The sequence below is a fragment of the Psammomys obesus genome, unplaced genomic scaffold, assembly GCF_907164565.1.
Source record: "Psammomys obesus unplaced genomic scaffold, mPsaObe1.curated_primary_1811, whole genome shotgun sequence".
NCBI classification, from domain to species: domain Eukaryota; kingdom Metazoa; phylum Chordata; class Mammalia; order Rodentia; family Muridae; genus Psammomys; species Psammomys obesus.
Genome location: NW_026596046.1, coordinates 32,862,160 through 32,878,369, shown reverse-complemented (window position 1 = coordinate 32,878,369; position 16,210 = coordinate 32,862,160). Strand labels below are relative to the sequence as shown.

The window sequence follows — 16,210 nt, the reverse complement described above, 5'->3', positions numbered from 1 at the left end:
GGAGGAGAGGAGCCGCATGGGGGGCGGGGGAGGCCCTGTGAGCTGAGACCCAGCAAAGTCATGACCAAGGTGGGACAGGAGTCCAACCACGCAGAGATGGCAGGCAGTGATACATACAACCAGAGGCCCAGACGGTGACCCCAGACCCGAGTTCCACACCGGCCAGCACTGCCTCCGGGGCCTCTGTGCCTTCCGTTCCTGCTGGTTAGCCAGTGCTTCACACACCGCCTTGAGAAGCCTCTGGACATTAGTCCCAGCCCCAGCACAGCCCGCCCCTCATGCTGATGTCACCACATCCAGACCTTGGAGGCCCTCTAGGGCTCCGCCTCCTGGGAGAAGGCTTTGGAGAGAGAGGGGAGGGTGGCAGTGCAGGCTGGACAGCTGCCCTGAGCAGAAAGAAAGAGAGTGACCCAGAGAGACAACAGGAAACAGAAAAGCCCAGGGGGACCCCAGAAGCAACATCAGAGCAAGACTCAGGCTGGGGCAGAGTGTTTGCAGGCTCTAGCCTCAGCTTCCAGAGTCCTCCTGGCCTGTGGCCCCTGACCCCAAGCTGGGAGGTTGCTACTCAGAGGGTGCAGATAAGACCCAGGTAAGGATGGGCTGCCCTGGATGGGACTTTTGGACAGGGGAGGAGTCACAGGCTGGGGCCTCCTTTGGAGCTCATACCCCACACCCTGCTGGTTAGCCAGGGCTTCACACAGCACCACAGTTCCAGGGACTTGACTCCTATAATGGCCTTGCCACCATAGCTACAAAAGAAAGATGTCCTGAGCCAAGCACATAGAGGCTTGTGCCCTGCATGAGAGGACAGCTGGAGATCACAGGGCCTGGGTCAGGGGCATCCAGATCCAGGGAAGAAGATGGGGGTGGGGCTGAGGGGAACAAGGTGCTTCTCTCTCTCTCTCTCTCTCTCTCTCTCTCTCTCTGTCTTTTTGGTTGTCTCTCTGGCAATCTTTCTCTCCTTGCACAAGTTGTTTCCTCTCTGTGTGCCTTACATTTCCTATCTGTGACTTGGGAATATGAAGGCCACCAGCCAGGGTCGCTGAGGGGACAAGGTGAAACCAGACACAGGCCTAGAAGAAAAGATGGTTCTGTGTTCTCAATCTGAAAAGCAACAATCTTACACACAGTCTCGCTCTTAGTTTAGAAATAGGATGTCCTGAGGCTGGAGAGGTAGAGCCTTGTGTGCTGGATAGAAGAGCCCCGAGGTCTTCCATGCGTCTTCAGCTCTGCCCTGCATCACCCTCCAAGGTCCGGGTCTGTCCTGGCAGCCTTGCACTTGCATGAATGAAGCAGGGGCCAGGCAGCCTCTTCAGGTGCCAGCCCTCCTGACCACTGCCTGCTGCTCTTGCAATTATTCCCCTGCCAAGTCCCTGGGCTGGTATAGGTCTCTGGCAGGACCATGTACCTATGGAGACCCAGGGCCTGGGGGTCAGGGCTCAGATGTCAGCCGTGTTGTGGGCAGAGGATCAGATGTCCCAGTCCTCTGAATGGGCCCTTGTGAAAACTTAATGCTCGCACTGGGGGGCCAGGCCAGGCAGGGACGGAGGGACCTCACCCCAGGGCCTAGGGACTGGGGCCGCTTCTGGTGCCCACACTCAGTGGAGCACTCTCTCTGGAGCCTATTTCTGGGCCTACGCTATGCTGGATGAGGTAGGAGAGGAGGGCCACGAACACGCAGGTGTTAGACCGATATGCCATGTGACCTATTGCTCCCAGAACAGTCCTGAACTGGGACCAGAGCCCAAGTCTTAATCCTAAATCTTCCCTGCCCTGCTGTATGACCTCGGGCAAGTGACGGTCCTTCTCCCAGCTTTGCCCTCGTGTCTGGTGTGGGGCTAAATATGCTACTTTCTTGGAGCCCTTTGGGAGTCTGGATGAGGAAGGCTTAGCAGCTCTGGGCAGCGGAGGTAGTGACAGTAACGGAGGCTTTGTCACCAGTCACATAGGTTGAGCTGTGATCGGAGGGACAGACATCAGGGTGAGGAGTTGGTGAGGAGGGTGAGGAGTCGGGGAGGGGAAAGCCTAGGTGGCCTCGCAGATGCAGAGCTGCCTGGGCTCAGGGCTTGGTGTGGTCTCTTCCCACAGAACTGTGTCTGGTCGCTTCCTCGGGCAGGAGTTCTGACGTAGGACCATGGTTATTCTCCAGCAGGTGAGTGCGCCTCGTCCTTTCTTTCTCAGAGCCACCCTCCACGCTTGCTTCTCTATGTGCTTGGCCATGGAAACTGATTCCAGCTCTCCCTCTTAGAAAACTGCTATTTAGTCTTCAAAGCCCAGATGTGAAGGCTTCCCTACCTCTCACGGCAGCTTTCTTTTCTCACTGACCTGGGTCTCTGGGCATCGTCCACTTCTCTGAATCCCAGGCATACCAGGCAGAGGAACAGCATATGCTAAGGTCCCGGTGAGGAAGGTCTCTGGGGAAGCAGTTAGCAAGTTTACTTAGGGAAGACCTTGGACAAAAGTGAATTGGGGTGATGGGACCTAAGCTGGAGCTCCTCAGGAAGCTGAAAAGGTGCTGCCCATCAGCTGGGTTTTCCAGTCCTCCTACGCCTCCCCAGGGCCACTCTGGTCTCTTATCCTCAGCCCTTCCCCGTGACCAGCCTGAGACTCTAATGAGCTTCTTGGTCTCCAAAGTGGGAGCCCGGAATGTAGGCAGTGGGCCAGGTGGGCCTGGCAAGGGCCCTAGGATTGTGAAGCTCGGTGCTGCGGGACCTCAGCCACCGGTTTCCTGTTGTCCCAGGCTATGAGAGGCCAATGGAGCTGCTTGGCTAGAAGCCTCAAGGCCACATGGGGCTGGTGTGTTAAAGGCTGGCTACTGATCCTGATTAGGAAAATCTTTAGGGGCTGAGAGCTTGTTCAGTGGTCCATCAGAAAAAGCCAAAGCCTAGCTTTGGGGGGGCTAATGGATGGGGACTAACATGGACCCACCAGAAGGAAGAGCTGGGGTTCTCATAGCTTTCAGGGGTGTTCCCCCAGGGCCTCTCGTCAGGCCTCTACCTGACCTGACCCCACTCCCACTTGGCTGTTTGCCTCTGACTACCTCTAACTGGTGACCAGCCTCATCCTGCAGGGACCTGATAGGAGAGATCTATGAGTGAATGACGGCACTATCCACTTTAGAACGGGCCATACCCGTCTATTACGTCTTTCCTTCCTCGGGTGGGGGTGCCAACCCACTCTGCAGGCTCCATCTTGGACTCCGATGATGCTGGGGGGAACCTTGAGCAGGCCAGTTTGTCCCAGTCTGTAAGCCCTGAACTGCCGATTCTGTTCCTCACCTGCCCTCCTGCCTGTGTCACCCTCTACTCACTCCCCTGACCTTGGCTTCTCCCTCCTGCCTGGCTACATCCTCTCAGGCCTCAGGGCAGCCTCTTAGCTCCTGTCATCCTGGACTCTGTGTCACTTCTGACTGCCTCGGCCTCCACAGAGTCCTAGAAACAAGGGCAGCCCCCTCCTGCTCCTCGGCTTCCCAGCTGGGTAAGCAGCCCTCTCACTGCGAGGAGTGTTCGCTGCTGAGTAACGCTCAGCTGACGGTACACTGTTTGGATGCAAGGATTGAGCTGGACTCCTGACTCCTTGGCTCGCCAGCTGTGAGGCTGTAGGCTAATTGCTACCACCACTTTGCAAGGGGCTGATGGTAGGTAGCTCCTGCCTGTCGGAGGTTGGAGAGTAAACTGTCATGCTAATAAATTGTCCAGCCAGGGCTTGACATAGACCTCCATGGAGGTCAGCTGTCGCACACCTGCTGATAATGGCCTTGTGATGTGTCCTCGTGCTGTGTTCTCTTACTTTGTTTGGGATGGGAAACTCTCAGGAGACCTCAAAGGATCCAGTGTTTCTTTTTCCATGTGAGGGTTGCCCTGCTACGTCAATGAAGGGTCATTCATCCATCCTCTTTCCTTCGCTTTCTACCTCAGCCTTCCTGAGCCACACACTCAACTCGCGCATCCTTCATTCGTTCCTCCCTTCACGCCTAGCCACGTCCTAAGCCGTGACAGGGCTCCAGGCACAAAGGACACTCACAGGACAATGAGGAGTGGTATCTATGGCCATCATCCTAAGTGACTCAGCGAAGCTGAGGTGGGGAACTCAACTTACTTCACGTGAGAAGAAACTGAGGCTCAAGCAGAGTCATTGAAACATAAGCTGGGCAGGCCTGGACGTGATAGGGAACAAGGATGCTGATGGAGAGACAGTTGTCAGGAAGAGGAGGCCTGAGGAGGGGCACAGGCTAAAACAAAGAACAGGCAAAGGGCCTGGGGGAGGAGAGGTGTACCTGGGTGGCATTTGCAGGATAGAAGCTTTTTTTTCTGGGCAGCCTGCTGCCAGTCTGGGCACTCCCCTTGTCTTTTTGGCCTTATGAGTTAGACAGGGTCCCTAAGGAGTCCTAGGGTGTCTGAGGCTACGTCTCCCATCCCCACAGAGCTCCACTGAGGTCTGGTTCCATTCCACCCAGAGCATCAAGGATGCAGACTGTTTCCTGTGTCCTTGGAGCAGTTTTCAGCCCAATTGAGTGTGAACCGGAAGCAAAAGTGTGACAGCCAGATCCCAGGGGGACAGGAGGAAGCCTGGGAGTCAGTATCAGGAAAGCTATGGGACTGTAGCAAGAGTCCCTTCTAACCAAGATCTCTAGGAAGACATCCCAGAGGGGTCGGGCCGGGTGACAACGGAAGCAAGAACCCGGGCCTCCGTGGTGCATACTGCTGCTTTGAGGATCTTCAGGAGGCTTTTTTGTTTCAGTCTGACATGACTTTCCTGTCTGTGGTAGGCAAGGGTGGGAGTCATGTGAACTTGATCCAGATTTGCAGGCAGAGGGAGGTTTGGAGATAGCTCTGGCCCATTTGCCGATGGCTGTATTTCGACTTCATGCACTATAATACCTTCTTTGTGCCTTGTTGCAAATCATGTTCGAATCTGTTGGGCCTGATACTGACATGAACACCCTGCTCCCTCTTGGTTACTGTTTGCTTGGAATGCTATCTGCGTGGAGACCTTGGATCGAAACTGAGTCTCGTGCAGGCAGCTCTTGGTAGAATCCTGTGTTCCTAGCCATTCTGTCATGCTCTTCCTGTCAGTTGGCGTGTTTAATCCACTTACGTTTAAAGTAATTACTGCTAATGGCTTCCTTGGCTGAGACCAGTCTTATTTACCCCAGATTGGCCTCCAACTTGCCATGTAGCCAAGAGTGACTTCGAACTTCTGATCCTGCTGTCCCCACCTCCCCAGCGCTGTGGTTACAGGCATGCTCCAAGACTGGTTTTGTGGTGCTGGGGCTCATGCGCGCAAGGCAAGCACTCAGCCAATGAGTTACATTCCCCGGGTCCCTGCTAAGGCCTTTTGCTGTTCAGCTACTTGTTTTCTGTATGTCTTGTAACTTCTTCCACCAGTTCCTTCATTGATGCCATTTTTTTTTTTTTTGGTGTTTAATTGACTTTTCCCCAAAATTTATTATTTTGAGAGTCCTTTCTTGATTCCTCCCCTTTATGAGTTTTTTTTTTTAAATTTTTCCTTTTGTATGTGTGTGTTAAAAAAAAAAAAAAGTTAAGGGCTGGAGAGATGGCTCAGCAGTTAAGAGTTCCGGCGGCTTTCAAAGAGGACTGGAATTTAGGTCCTAGCATGCCTGTCAGGTAGCTGGCTCACAACAGCTCGTAGCAAACTCCAGAAATCCCACCTGGGCACTCATCATAGACACACACGCACACAAGTAAAAATAAATTCTTAAAAATAAAAGTATTTGTTTAAAAAGAACTTACAAAGATTTTTTTCTTCATGGTTTCCCTTGGGCTTACAAGTAGTATCTTAAACACGTAACAACATAAAGACCAAAGTGACGTCAGTGATATATAGGAGCTGTACCTCTGGGGCTCCACCCCGTTTTCTGTTTTCACAGCTTAGATCTTCACATACTATGTGTCCAACATTTTGACGTAAATTTATGACTGCTTTATGCCTTTCCAGTCCCAGGGGAATAGGGAGAATTGCACGCCAAAATACAGTACTGGTTATTCTCATCACCCATGTCGTGACAGTTCCTAATTTTCAGATTTATTTACGGTCTTCTATGTTTGTGCGTGTTTTCCCAGCATGTATGTGTCTGTGGTACATGAATGCATGGTGCCTAGCCCCCGGGGCTGTAGTTACAGGTGGTTGTGAACCTCTGAGTGGGCGCTGGGAATTGAACTCAGAACCTCTGGAAAAGCAGTACACTCTCGTAACCTCTGAGCCATCTCCCCTGCCCCCAATGACACCAGGCACAGGGTTCTTGTTTGATAACTTCTTTCTTTCCTTTATTATTGTATCTTTAAGCACCGAGTCTTGCTGTGTTGCTCAAGCTGTCTTTGAACCACTCTGGATGGTAGGATGCCCTCGGCCACCTACTCCTCTTACCTCTGCATCTGTACACTTACAGGCCTGAGCCACCATACCCACACCTAGGTTTTTGGTTTTTGTTTGTTTGTTTGTTTGTTTACATTTGTAGAACACCTTCCTTCTCCCTTCCGCCCTTTGTGGTTTCTTTGCTTTCTTTTTCTTTTCTTTCCTTCTTTCTGTCTTTCTGCTTTTTTTTTTTTTTTTCAAAAAAATGTTTCTCTCTATTCCTGGCTGTCCTGGATTATTGAGCCTGGACCAGGCTATCGTATAACTCAGAGATTCACCTGCCTCTGCCTCACTGCTTGGCTTCTCCAAAGTTTCTGAAGAGAAATCAGCTGTAGTTAAGATTCTTAGCCTACAAGGAGTCACCCCCTCCCTCTCCCTCTTCCTCTCCTTTCCACCCTCTCTTTCTCTCTCAGTTTCTGACCCTCTCTGTCTCTGCCACTCTGGAGCAGACCTATTTTTCCTGTGCCACCTGCAGAGCCAACTCCCCAGCTCCCTGCTAGGCCTCCCCAGGGACTAGATTCATTGTCTGCCCTCTCCCTGTCGGTTGCAGCTCGTTGTGCCATTCTCTGTGTCTGGAACACCTTTTGCCTCACGGAGGCCTAGGAGATGATGTCATTAGCAGTCTCCCCTCCCACGATGCCCTCACTCAATAGCAGCCACCAAGCACACAGTGTTCTCATCACCGGTCATAGTGGAGACCTCAGCTTAACCCATGAATCCATAAGCTCTTTTATGGTGCCCCCATCCTGCAGCAGGCAGATGAGGAAACATGGGCACCCCAGGTAAAGGAGCTTGCCCAAGAACACAGCTTGTGGCCAGGTGGGGTTGAACCTAAGCTGTCTGGCTCCGGGATCCACAGCACTGACGCGGGTGCAGCGCCGACCCTTATCTGGTGGTACGCCTTTATCTGTGTCTAGAACTGTACATGCCGCCAAGATGGGCACTCAAGGACATGCTGTGTTGTCAGGGCCCCGTGTGCCCTGCTCCGCGTGCGTTCTCAGCAAAGGCTTCTGCATGGACAGCACTGTATGCCAAAGTCCCAGCAGCTCCTCCCTGCGCCCTGTAGACCTCATGAGCAGGCAGGCAGGGAGAGGTACCCTGGCTCCCGTCCTCCTCGCTCTCCCTGCTGGGGTCTGCTAAGGGAACAGTGGGTTTCGGAAGTTCCAGACCATGAAGTCGGCTGAAGGGGAAACAGGTGGATTTGAAAGGAGAGAAGAGAAGGACAGAACATTGCGCAGAGAAGCAGACAAGCTGGCCAGGTGGGGCAAGAGGTTGGAGAGCATCAGGGACTGGCGGTGGCCTCTGGCCCCCCGGCTCAGCAAGGACTGGAACCTGGTGTCACATGCTGCTCGGATGCCGGGACTCGGGGGTGATGCCCAGCCTCTGTAAGGTGAGCCGAAGCCATCAGAGTGGCCTGCGGTCCTGGGGATTCCAGGGTTCCTCTGAGATCCGAGGTCACCCCTAGTTGGACCCAGGGTCCTGGGGAAGAGGATTGGACAAGCTCTTCCGGGGTTCGAGTCCTTGAAGAGGACTTTCTGGGAGATTTTTGCCAGCCTTCTCTCCCCAGCGGTGGCCATGGGACCAGAGACGCACTTCCCTGTAGTCCTAAAACCTTTCCAAGTTTGCTTGTGCTCCCCTGTAGCTGTCCTGCTTTTCCTTCTGTAGAAAACAGACCGAATTTCTCCAACACCGCAGCCAAGATGAGGTTCCTGAAGCCACTTTTCCTGGCTGCGGTCCCAGAAAAACACCCCGGGAATCTGGGGGTGTCAAGGTTCCTCATGGGAGGGGTCGCGGCAGCGCAGTGCCCCCTCCCCGCCAGGCCCACGGGCGTCACCTAAGCCGCCGTTGCCATGGGCCCTGGCAGATGGCCGGGTTTAGGGTTCCCGAGCGGGTGGCGCGCGGGATTAGGTGAATTAGGAGCCCGCGTCGCGTCCTGCGGCCACCAGACCCTGCTTACCATGGAGTCCCCGGGCAGCCCTGCGGACCCGGGCGAGGCGCGCGCCCCGCCGCCTGGCAAGTGGGCTCTGGTGCGAAGCTTGAACCAAGCGCTCAAGACCTTCGCAGTCATGCCGGTGAGCCCCGGGCCGGGAGGGAAAGGCTTCGCCGCCTGGACCTCGGTTCCCCAGCCGATCAGACTCCAAGCGGGGTGCAGGGGCTAGAGGTGCGCGGGAGACTGCGGCCTTAGGATGCTGCATGGGACTGGGGACTCTGGTATGAACTTGACCGAAGAAGCCACACCTCCCCGGGAGGCCTTTGCTGTCTGGAGAATCAGGGATGCCATGGGGGAGGGGCAGGCTAGCTGGACCAAGTTAAGAATCCCAGCTTTTTGCTGGTGTCCAGCTCAGGAAGCGCTGCGAGGCGCACAGAGGAGCAGCCTAGGGTCCCCTCTCTCACCAAAGGCTAGTATCTTGTCACTGCTTCTAGACGCCTGTGGCAATACATTGGTCACCTCCCTGCCTATAAAATGGCTCAGGGTGGTTAGAAAAATGAGTGAGGAGCCGAGTTCTAATTCAGGCTCCTGTCAATCCACAGAGACCAAAGAGGGGAGAGGCAGGAGGGGGCTGAGGACTTGGATGTGATGCTGACCCCAAACCTAGACAAGTAAGGCAGGCAGCAGGCACAGATGGCTTGTTTTGTGGGCCTCGGCTCTTCAGATGCACTGAATCCTTCTCTTCCAAGACTGGTGAAAAGTGGGGCCTGGAAAGATTGTGCTCCCCAGTCCCGCCGAGTCGGTGCCACAGCTGAAACCGGAACCCACATCTCTTGACTACTTGTTCACTGTGGCTCGATGCAAGCTTCCTGAAAGCAATTGGGGATTGGGAGAATGCCTGAGGGAGTCCCTGCAGCTGGGTCTGCGTGGCAGGTGGGGGGCCTGGGCCTGGAAGACGCTGATCCAGAGAATCACTTGACAGTGGAAAAGCCTGGCCTTGGCCTGAGTTACACAGCCCCCACTAAAGCATTTGCCATGTCACACATGGGATCTTCACTGCAAGGTGAGGTCCTCTAGACTTTCACAGCATGTCTTTGGGCAATGTGGTGGCAGTGAAGTGGGGCTAGAGGGTTGGGACTTGGAAGCAGGTCTCATTCGTGGCTTCCTTGTTGGGTCAACCAGCCTTGTTGATGAGCAATCTCATGAGAGAATGCACCAAGTTCCCTTTTCTTCTCGGGCCTTAGTTTCTTTGCCTATGAAATAGGTGCCCTTATGTCTGGGCTGCCTTAGGATACAAGGGCTCTTTCTGCCCAGGCATCGTCAACCCTCTGGGGACAGCCTAAAGTTAGAAGTCTAGTCATTTCTGTTTGCTGTGTGTTCTGAGCACCTTAGTTTCCCTCTTGACCTTTATTTCTGGCTCACACAAGGTGTCTTGATTTGATTATTCTATGTTCTTTCAGTGGAAAAAAAATATTTTGTGTGCCAGGCCCTGTGAGTCGAAGGCCGGCTCTCAGCTGTCCTCTGCCTAGGTTTTCAGCTTGTCTTTAGGACTGGGAGTCACTCAGCCAGGAGCCCCAGCCTGTCCTGCTCAGGGATGACCCTCGGGGTTCAGAAAGAACCCTGAGCTTGGGGCTTCTTGGCTTCTGGCTGAGTGGCAGCAGGGATGTTTTAACCTCTGAGGAAACAGGGGGCTCTCCACATGAGGGTATCATGGAGGCTGGTGGAACAGTTAATTTCAGAGGAACATCTAACTTTTTGGAAGGTCTTGGGATTTCCATAGAGCAGTCATCTGACACCTGGGCCAGCAGGCAGAAATCATCTCTATTTCCTCCCTCCCTCCCTCCCTCCCTCCCTCTCTTCCTCCCTTTCTTCCTGCCTGTCTTTCTCCTTTGTGGTATTGGGGATAGAGCCTATCTGTGGCTTTGTGCGTCCCCAGGCAAGTGTTCTACCTCTGAGCCACACCGCTAGTTGAAGATCCTGTCCTGTGCTTACTCTCTTTATCCAACACACTCACTCTGCCACTCCCTCACACACGGTCCCGTGTCCTCGCTTACACTCCCGCCACGCACATGCTCACGTCCACTCTTGCTCCCCTGGTTCCCCTCTCACTGAAGCTCTTTCTGAGCCAGGCTCTGAGGAGCCATGGGAGAGAGGCTGGGCCTATCCCCGCCTAAGAGAGTGTGCTGCTAGGCTGTGAGATCAGCAGATGGCTCCGTTATCCATGCGGCTGGAGGGGAGTTGTCAAGTGAAAACGCGGGGGCTGGGGCATACAGCTCAGGAGGTCAGAGCTAGTCTAGAATGTGCAAATCCCTGGGTTTTATCCCAAGTGCATAAACTAGGCATTGCATGGCATGCCCACAATCTCAGCACTCTAAGGTACAGAGGTTATCCTTGGCCGTGTATCAAATTTGCTGCCAGCCTGGGCTACATGAGACATTGTCTTGAGAAAGAAAACGGTAATTGTGCCATTTTTCTGGACGGAGGGGGCTCCATGTCATACTAAGGAGAAAACCCAACCCCTATGTGTGGCTCGCAGGGCCCTGTTCCTGTCATGACTCATCTCGGGGCAGCCTGGCTTGCTCCTCCTTGGACAGCACCTTTCCATCTGCTCCTGCTCTGTCCCCAGAGGATGGGCGCCCCCCCTCCACAGCCCTCACCAAGTGCAGAATCAATGTGCCCTCGAAAGGCTGAGGAAGCCAAGGCCAGGGAAGAGCGGCTGCTCTGTGGCAGTGTGGACAGGCCCAGGCGACTCAGGGACAGCCGTGAGGGGTAGAAAGGCAGGTGACGGGAAGCAGAGGGGAGTCCCAGACCCCCAGTGTGTGCTCGGTGAATGTGGACACTCCTGTCCACTGGGCCTGGCCATCTGGGGATCAAGCAGGGCTGGGAACTGACTGGCTTGTCTCTGGCAGGTGCTAACTCCCATTCACTCCCTGAGCAAGCCAGGGCCCACTGTAGTTCTTATGGGAGAGGGAAGCTGAAAGAGCTGTATATCTGAGCTCTCCCCTTTACGGGGGGCAAGGAAACTGAAGTTCAGGGTCAGCGAGCAGGACCTAGAACTCTGGCTTCCGTCTCCAGGCCCTGAGCTGTTCCCACTACGCCACACCCATAGGTCTGTGCTGAGCCAGTTTACCAGGCTATTATATTTTCAATCTTATGTGATGTGAAATTATATGCTTGTTAAGATGCTAAGTTCTCCCATATTCCAGGAGAGCTTGAGAACCCCTTCTCCAAAAGAACGCTTTTTTTTTTTTTAGTACAATTAGAGTACAAGCAGATATTTTACTTCAAGGCTACCAAGGACCTTTGTGTCCTGGCCTGGGCCCCAGCTAACTGCCTCCTTCATGTCCCCTCCTGCCTCAGGGCCTTTGCACATGCTGTTCCCAGTTCTCCCTCCCTGCCTGGATGCTCTTTACCCCTCAGATCTCAGCACAGAGGTTTCCTCCACCACATGGTACATTGGCTTGGGGCTGTCATTCTCCTGTTATTTTTCTCCATCACTTCAGATTTCTTCCTTCTACCCAGAGTCCACAGGGGTCCTGGGAAGAGCTTTACTCAACTGTTACCATTCAGAAGTCTTCAACTAGGATGAAAATTCTATAATGGTCCCGGCTCCTTCTAAATCAACCAGGACTTTGTGCTCAGTATGTGCCCAATACATGTTTGTTGAATGCATCAGGATGGAATATAGCTGTTCTCAGTCCAGTTCTCTGAATCTGGGGTTTAATTCAGCTACCTGAGGAAAGAGCCAAGCTTTAGACAGAATACTGCAGGGAACATGGAAATGTCCTTCCCATCCCCTCACCTTCAGGTCTGGGCTCTCCCCACAAGCAGGGATGTGAGGATGTGGCCTCTCACCCCAGCCTCAACAGAGAGTGATGGACCCACAAAAACCCGCTGCTAGAACGATTTGATGGAGCCTGCAATGTTCACCTCAGCCTGGTGGTCCCTGTGTCCGCTTTTAGGGCAAAAAGGAAGTGATTCAGTGTGCTGCCATGGCCCCTAGTCTGTGGTGGCCTGTAGGTCCAGAAGCCATGGGCTGCACAGCCTTAGACAGGCCTGGGCTGAGGTTCCCCTCCTGTGCTGTTAGTTCCTTCTCTTCCAGAGCCTCGGCTCCCTCCCCTGAAGGCACGGGGGACCCAGCTTACAGAAGACGATGCTGTGTGAGCCCTAACCCGAGGCTCCCAGAAATCGAGGGTCTCCCTCCTCTTCTGGCTCAGATCCCAAGCCTCAGTGGTTGTGGGAGAGAGGGCCGCTGACTGTGCTGGGATCTCCTGCCTACAGGGGGACTATGTGTGGATGGACCTGAGGTCGGGCCAGGAGTTCGACGTGCCCATCGGGGCCGTGGTGAAGCTCTGTGACTCCGGGCAGATCCAGGTGGTGGATGACGAAGGCAACGTAAGTAACCCTCTTTCCCCATCCCTACCTGGGAAGGCTACAGTGACAGATGCTGGAAGAGGAAGTGACCAGAAAATGTTCAACCATCGCCCCTACCACACCCCATCCCTGCCACACACACTCCAGCCAGAGAGACTCCCTTTTGCTTCCTGTTTGCACATTCCCAAAGCCTTTAGAACTTTCAGAGACATAAGGGTGAGGTTGTGTGTGCCGTGTTGGGGGGCTTCTCAGCATGACTCAGCGGTGCTTTGGAGTCAGGCTCCTTCCTCTCCAGCCTCAGTTTCCTGTTTAATACACTGAGACACACATGTGAGCCCGTGTGCTGAGCATCTCAGTATAGTTGGCCTCCAGCTAGGAATACCGGGCTTTGCTCTATTGTCTTGTGGAAGTCATCGTTCACATTGCCCTCAGGCGATCAACCTAACCCTCACGTGTCTCGTGGAAATGTGGAAAGGGCCCCAGATGTGCAAGTGTGGGAGAAGTAAGGATGCGGCTTTGAGGAAGGAGGCAGAGATCTGTGTGAGGGCCTGCAGGCGAGCCACGGGGCCTCAGAGATTAAGTTCACACCGTGTGAATATGCCTGTGTGTGTGTGTGTGTGTGTGTGTGCGCGCGCGCATGCGCGTGTGCCTGTGTGCACACGTGTGTCTCTGTTCCGGCTCACGTGTGTGTGCCCTGGGGACATGTAGATGCAGTGCAGAGTGCATCAATGCCATGTAGTGCAGACATGAAAGATCCGGGAGCTTCTACTTGCCGTAACCAGGATTGTGGGCTGGGCTCTCGGGACGCCCTCGCCTGGATTCCTGTCTTAGCCTCTTGGTCTGGAGAGAGCCAAGAGGGAATAGAGTGTGGTGACTTGGAGAAGGCCCTGCTGGGACCAGGGGAGGTGGGCACAGGAGCTGTGAGCCCGGGGCAGGGAAGCAGTGAAGCAGTGATATCCCTAGGGCCCTGAAGGAACTCTGTCCTTGGACTCTCATGGCCTATGTGAAAGGCAGGGCAGGCAATAACTGGGACCCCATCAGGTGACCACGAGTCACAAAGGTCACCATCAGAGGCGCTGGGATTAGAATTTATGGCCTCTACTTCCGAGTGTGTTCCTGTCTCGGGCATCTCAGCAGCAGCTATAGGACTAGGGTTGTGGAAGAGAGGCTTGTGCGTGCGTGAGGCCCTTCCCTCCCTTCGGAGGCTCTAGCTCTCCGTACCCTAGGGAGCCTCTAAGAGGTTGAGTCGTGGGGAGGCTGAGGGTGGGCTGGCAGCAGACAGGCGGGTGAGGCCCCCCCCGCCCTGAGGATGGCCACCAGGGACGCTACCTGAGGGTAGAGTTTCACCTGGGTCAGGTTGCATGTCAGATGGTATCCCATAACTCTGTGTCACTGGATCCTGAAGGTCCCCTCGCATCCTGCACACACCTCTGACAAAGCCCTAAGTAAGGGTGGGGACTGCTGCAGGGGGAGGGGTGTGACAGTTAGGGAAGTTGAGGCCTTGGGATCCACTTTCCTCTTTCCTTCCTGGACACTCCAGGCCATCGTCCTCCACCTCTGTCCTCCCACAGACCCAGTGGCCTGAGAGTAGGGACCAGGCCAGCCACATCTGCTTCTGCAGAGCTCGATCGAGCATGTAGAAAAGGGCAGAACACTGCAGGAGGGTGGACACTCTGGCCTCCCTGCCTCTGTGAGCCTCAAACCTGTGCCTGTCAAGGGGCCCTACCTCCCTCTGCAGAACCTGTCCTCCTAGCTTAGTCCCAGCCAGCTCTTTCTCAGATGTGTCCCCAGTCATTAGAATTGTCTGTGGTATTCCTACGTGTGGCTCTGTCTCCCCCTCCCTTTCTCTGTCTTTTTTCTGTGTCTGTGCCTGTGTCTCTTTTTCTGTCCCTGTCAGTCTTCAGAAACTTTCTGTCTTTCTCTGTCTCTCTCACTCTCTCCTGCAGAACCAGGTCTCTGCTCCTAGCCTTGTTACACTTTGGCCCTGCTGTGGGCTGTGGACCTTGACCAGAAAGCAGCTGCTCTCAGGACAGCAGCCTCCCACAAAGGAGGCAGAGATGTTCAGCTGTGCCTGGCCAGTCATTTTACATTGAGTCTCACTGTCACTGTGAACCCAGGTCCAGTTTGTTGTAGGTTGTGACAAGAATGCACTTGCTTTCCTTAACCTGATGGCTCAGGGTGTCCCACACATACCTGAAGGTATCCCAGGCCCCGTGACTGCACACCTGACAGGACTCTCCAGAGGAGAACACTTCCCCTCCCCCCTCCAGGGGCACTATTGTCTTTGCTTTCTGTTTGTGGAGGAGGGCCTGGAGGCCTAGGAAGGTGATGGGTGGCTATAGAGGCTGCCTGGCCTCTGTCCTGTCTCCCAGGCAGTTCACCAGCAAGGCCTGTGAAAGACCTGGTGGGGCTGGATTCCTATTGCCACTTCCCCTGCCAAACGCTTACATGCCAGCCCACTGGGTTTCACTGGTCCCTGAGCCTGGCCTTCTCTCCTCCCTTCTTACAGAAACTCTTTCTTCCATTCAGGGCTCAGCTTGAGTGCTGCCTCCTTGGAGAGATAGTCCCCAGCTCCTGCCCACAGTAGCTCTGTTGAACTCTCTAACTGACCTATTTTGTAAGGAGCTATGGACCAGAGGGTGGGGCAAAGGGCAAGTAGAAAGCTGCCTGGAGGCCCCCAATCTCTCTGGTCCCATGCCTGGGCCAGGGACAGGCAAAGGGAATTTTCCAAATGGATCACCTTTTCTTGGAGTGTTTGGGAGAGAGGAATGTTCCATGTGGTGATGGAAGTGTAGACAGGTCGTTGACGTCACTGCTGGGTCCCTTGTGCGTTAGGAACGGCAGTGCGAGGGCCTGGATTGGGTTAAGTTTTCCTGCCGTGGAAGGGTAGGGAAGCTGCAGCAGGGCTCTGGCTGGCCCTGCCCTGACCCCTCTGAGCAGGTGAGTGAGCTACGGCCTCACTCCCCGAAGCTAGGGGCTGAGCTAAGGCTGGAGGAGTGGAAGGGTGTGGGATGCTCGCGTGGCTGCTACCAGGGCAAACATGGGAGGTCACATGGGCAAGATCACGTGACCAGCTCTGTCAAGGCAGCCTGGGACTGAAGTTTGATTTCCGCTAGGGACCCCTGTTGGGGCTGGCTGGAGGAGGTGCGCATGTGCAGGTTCCTGACACACGTGTAATAGTTACATTTATAAACAAACCTATGGGCTTTGGAGGCTGGTATCACAGAGGTTCCCTCTACCCTCGGAAACCATATTTCTTCCTGGCTCAAGGTGATGGAAAGTGAGTGAGGGTGGGCTAGGGCTGTACAGGGAGCACAGGTCAGAGTCTCGGGATGAGAGAAGGTTGTTGACCCCAGCAATCCCAGGAAACTGAGGCTCTGTTTTTCCAGAGGAAAAGAATCCAAGCGCCTCCTAGGTGCCCTCTTCTGCCATCTGGTGGCTTCAGGGAATATTGCATGAAAGAGGAGAGGGGAGAGGGAGAGGGAGAGAGAGAGAGAGAGAGAGAGAGAGAGAGAGAGAGAGAGAGAGAGA

General features: G+C 54.4%; 1 protein-coding gene across 2 annotated transcripts in view; it reads left to right on the top strand.

Moving 5' to 3' along the window:
• The first annotated feature begins 12,586 nt into the window (after nt 1–12,586).
• Nucleotides 12,587–16,210, top strand: part of Myo7a (myosin VIIA) — a 53,808-nt gene continuing 50,184 nt past the window's right edge. The window contains exon 1 of one of the 2 annotated variants that reach the window (XM_055623521.1): nt 12,587–12,700. In XM_055623521.1, the coding sequence (XP_055479496.1) occupies nt 12,602–12,700 (99 nt within the window). In that variant the 5' untranslated portion in view covers nt 12,587–12,601. The remainder of the gene's footprint in view (nt 12,701–16,210) is intronic. The other variant, XM_055623522.1, reaches the window with a different exon arrangement.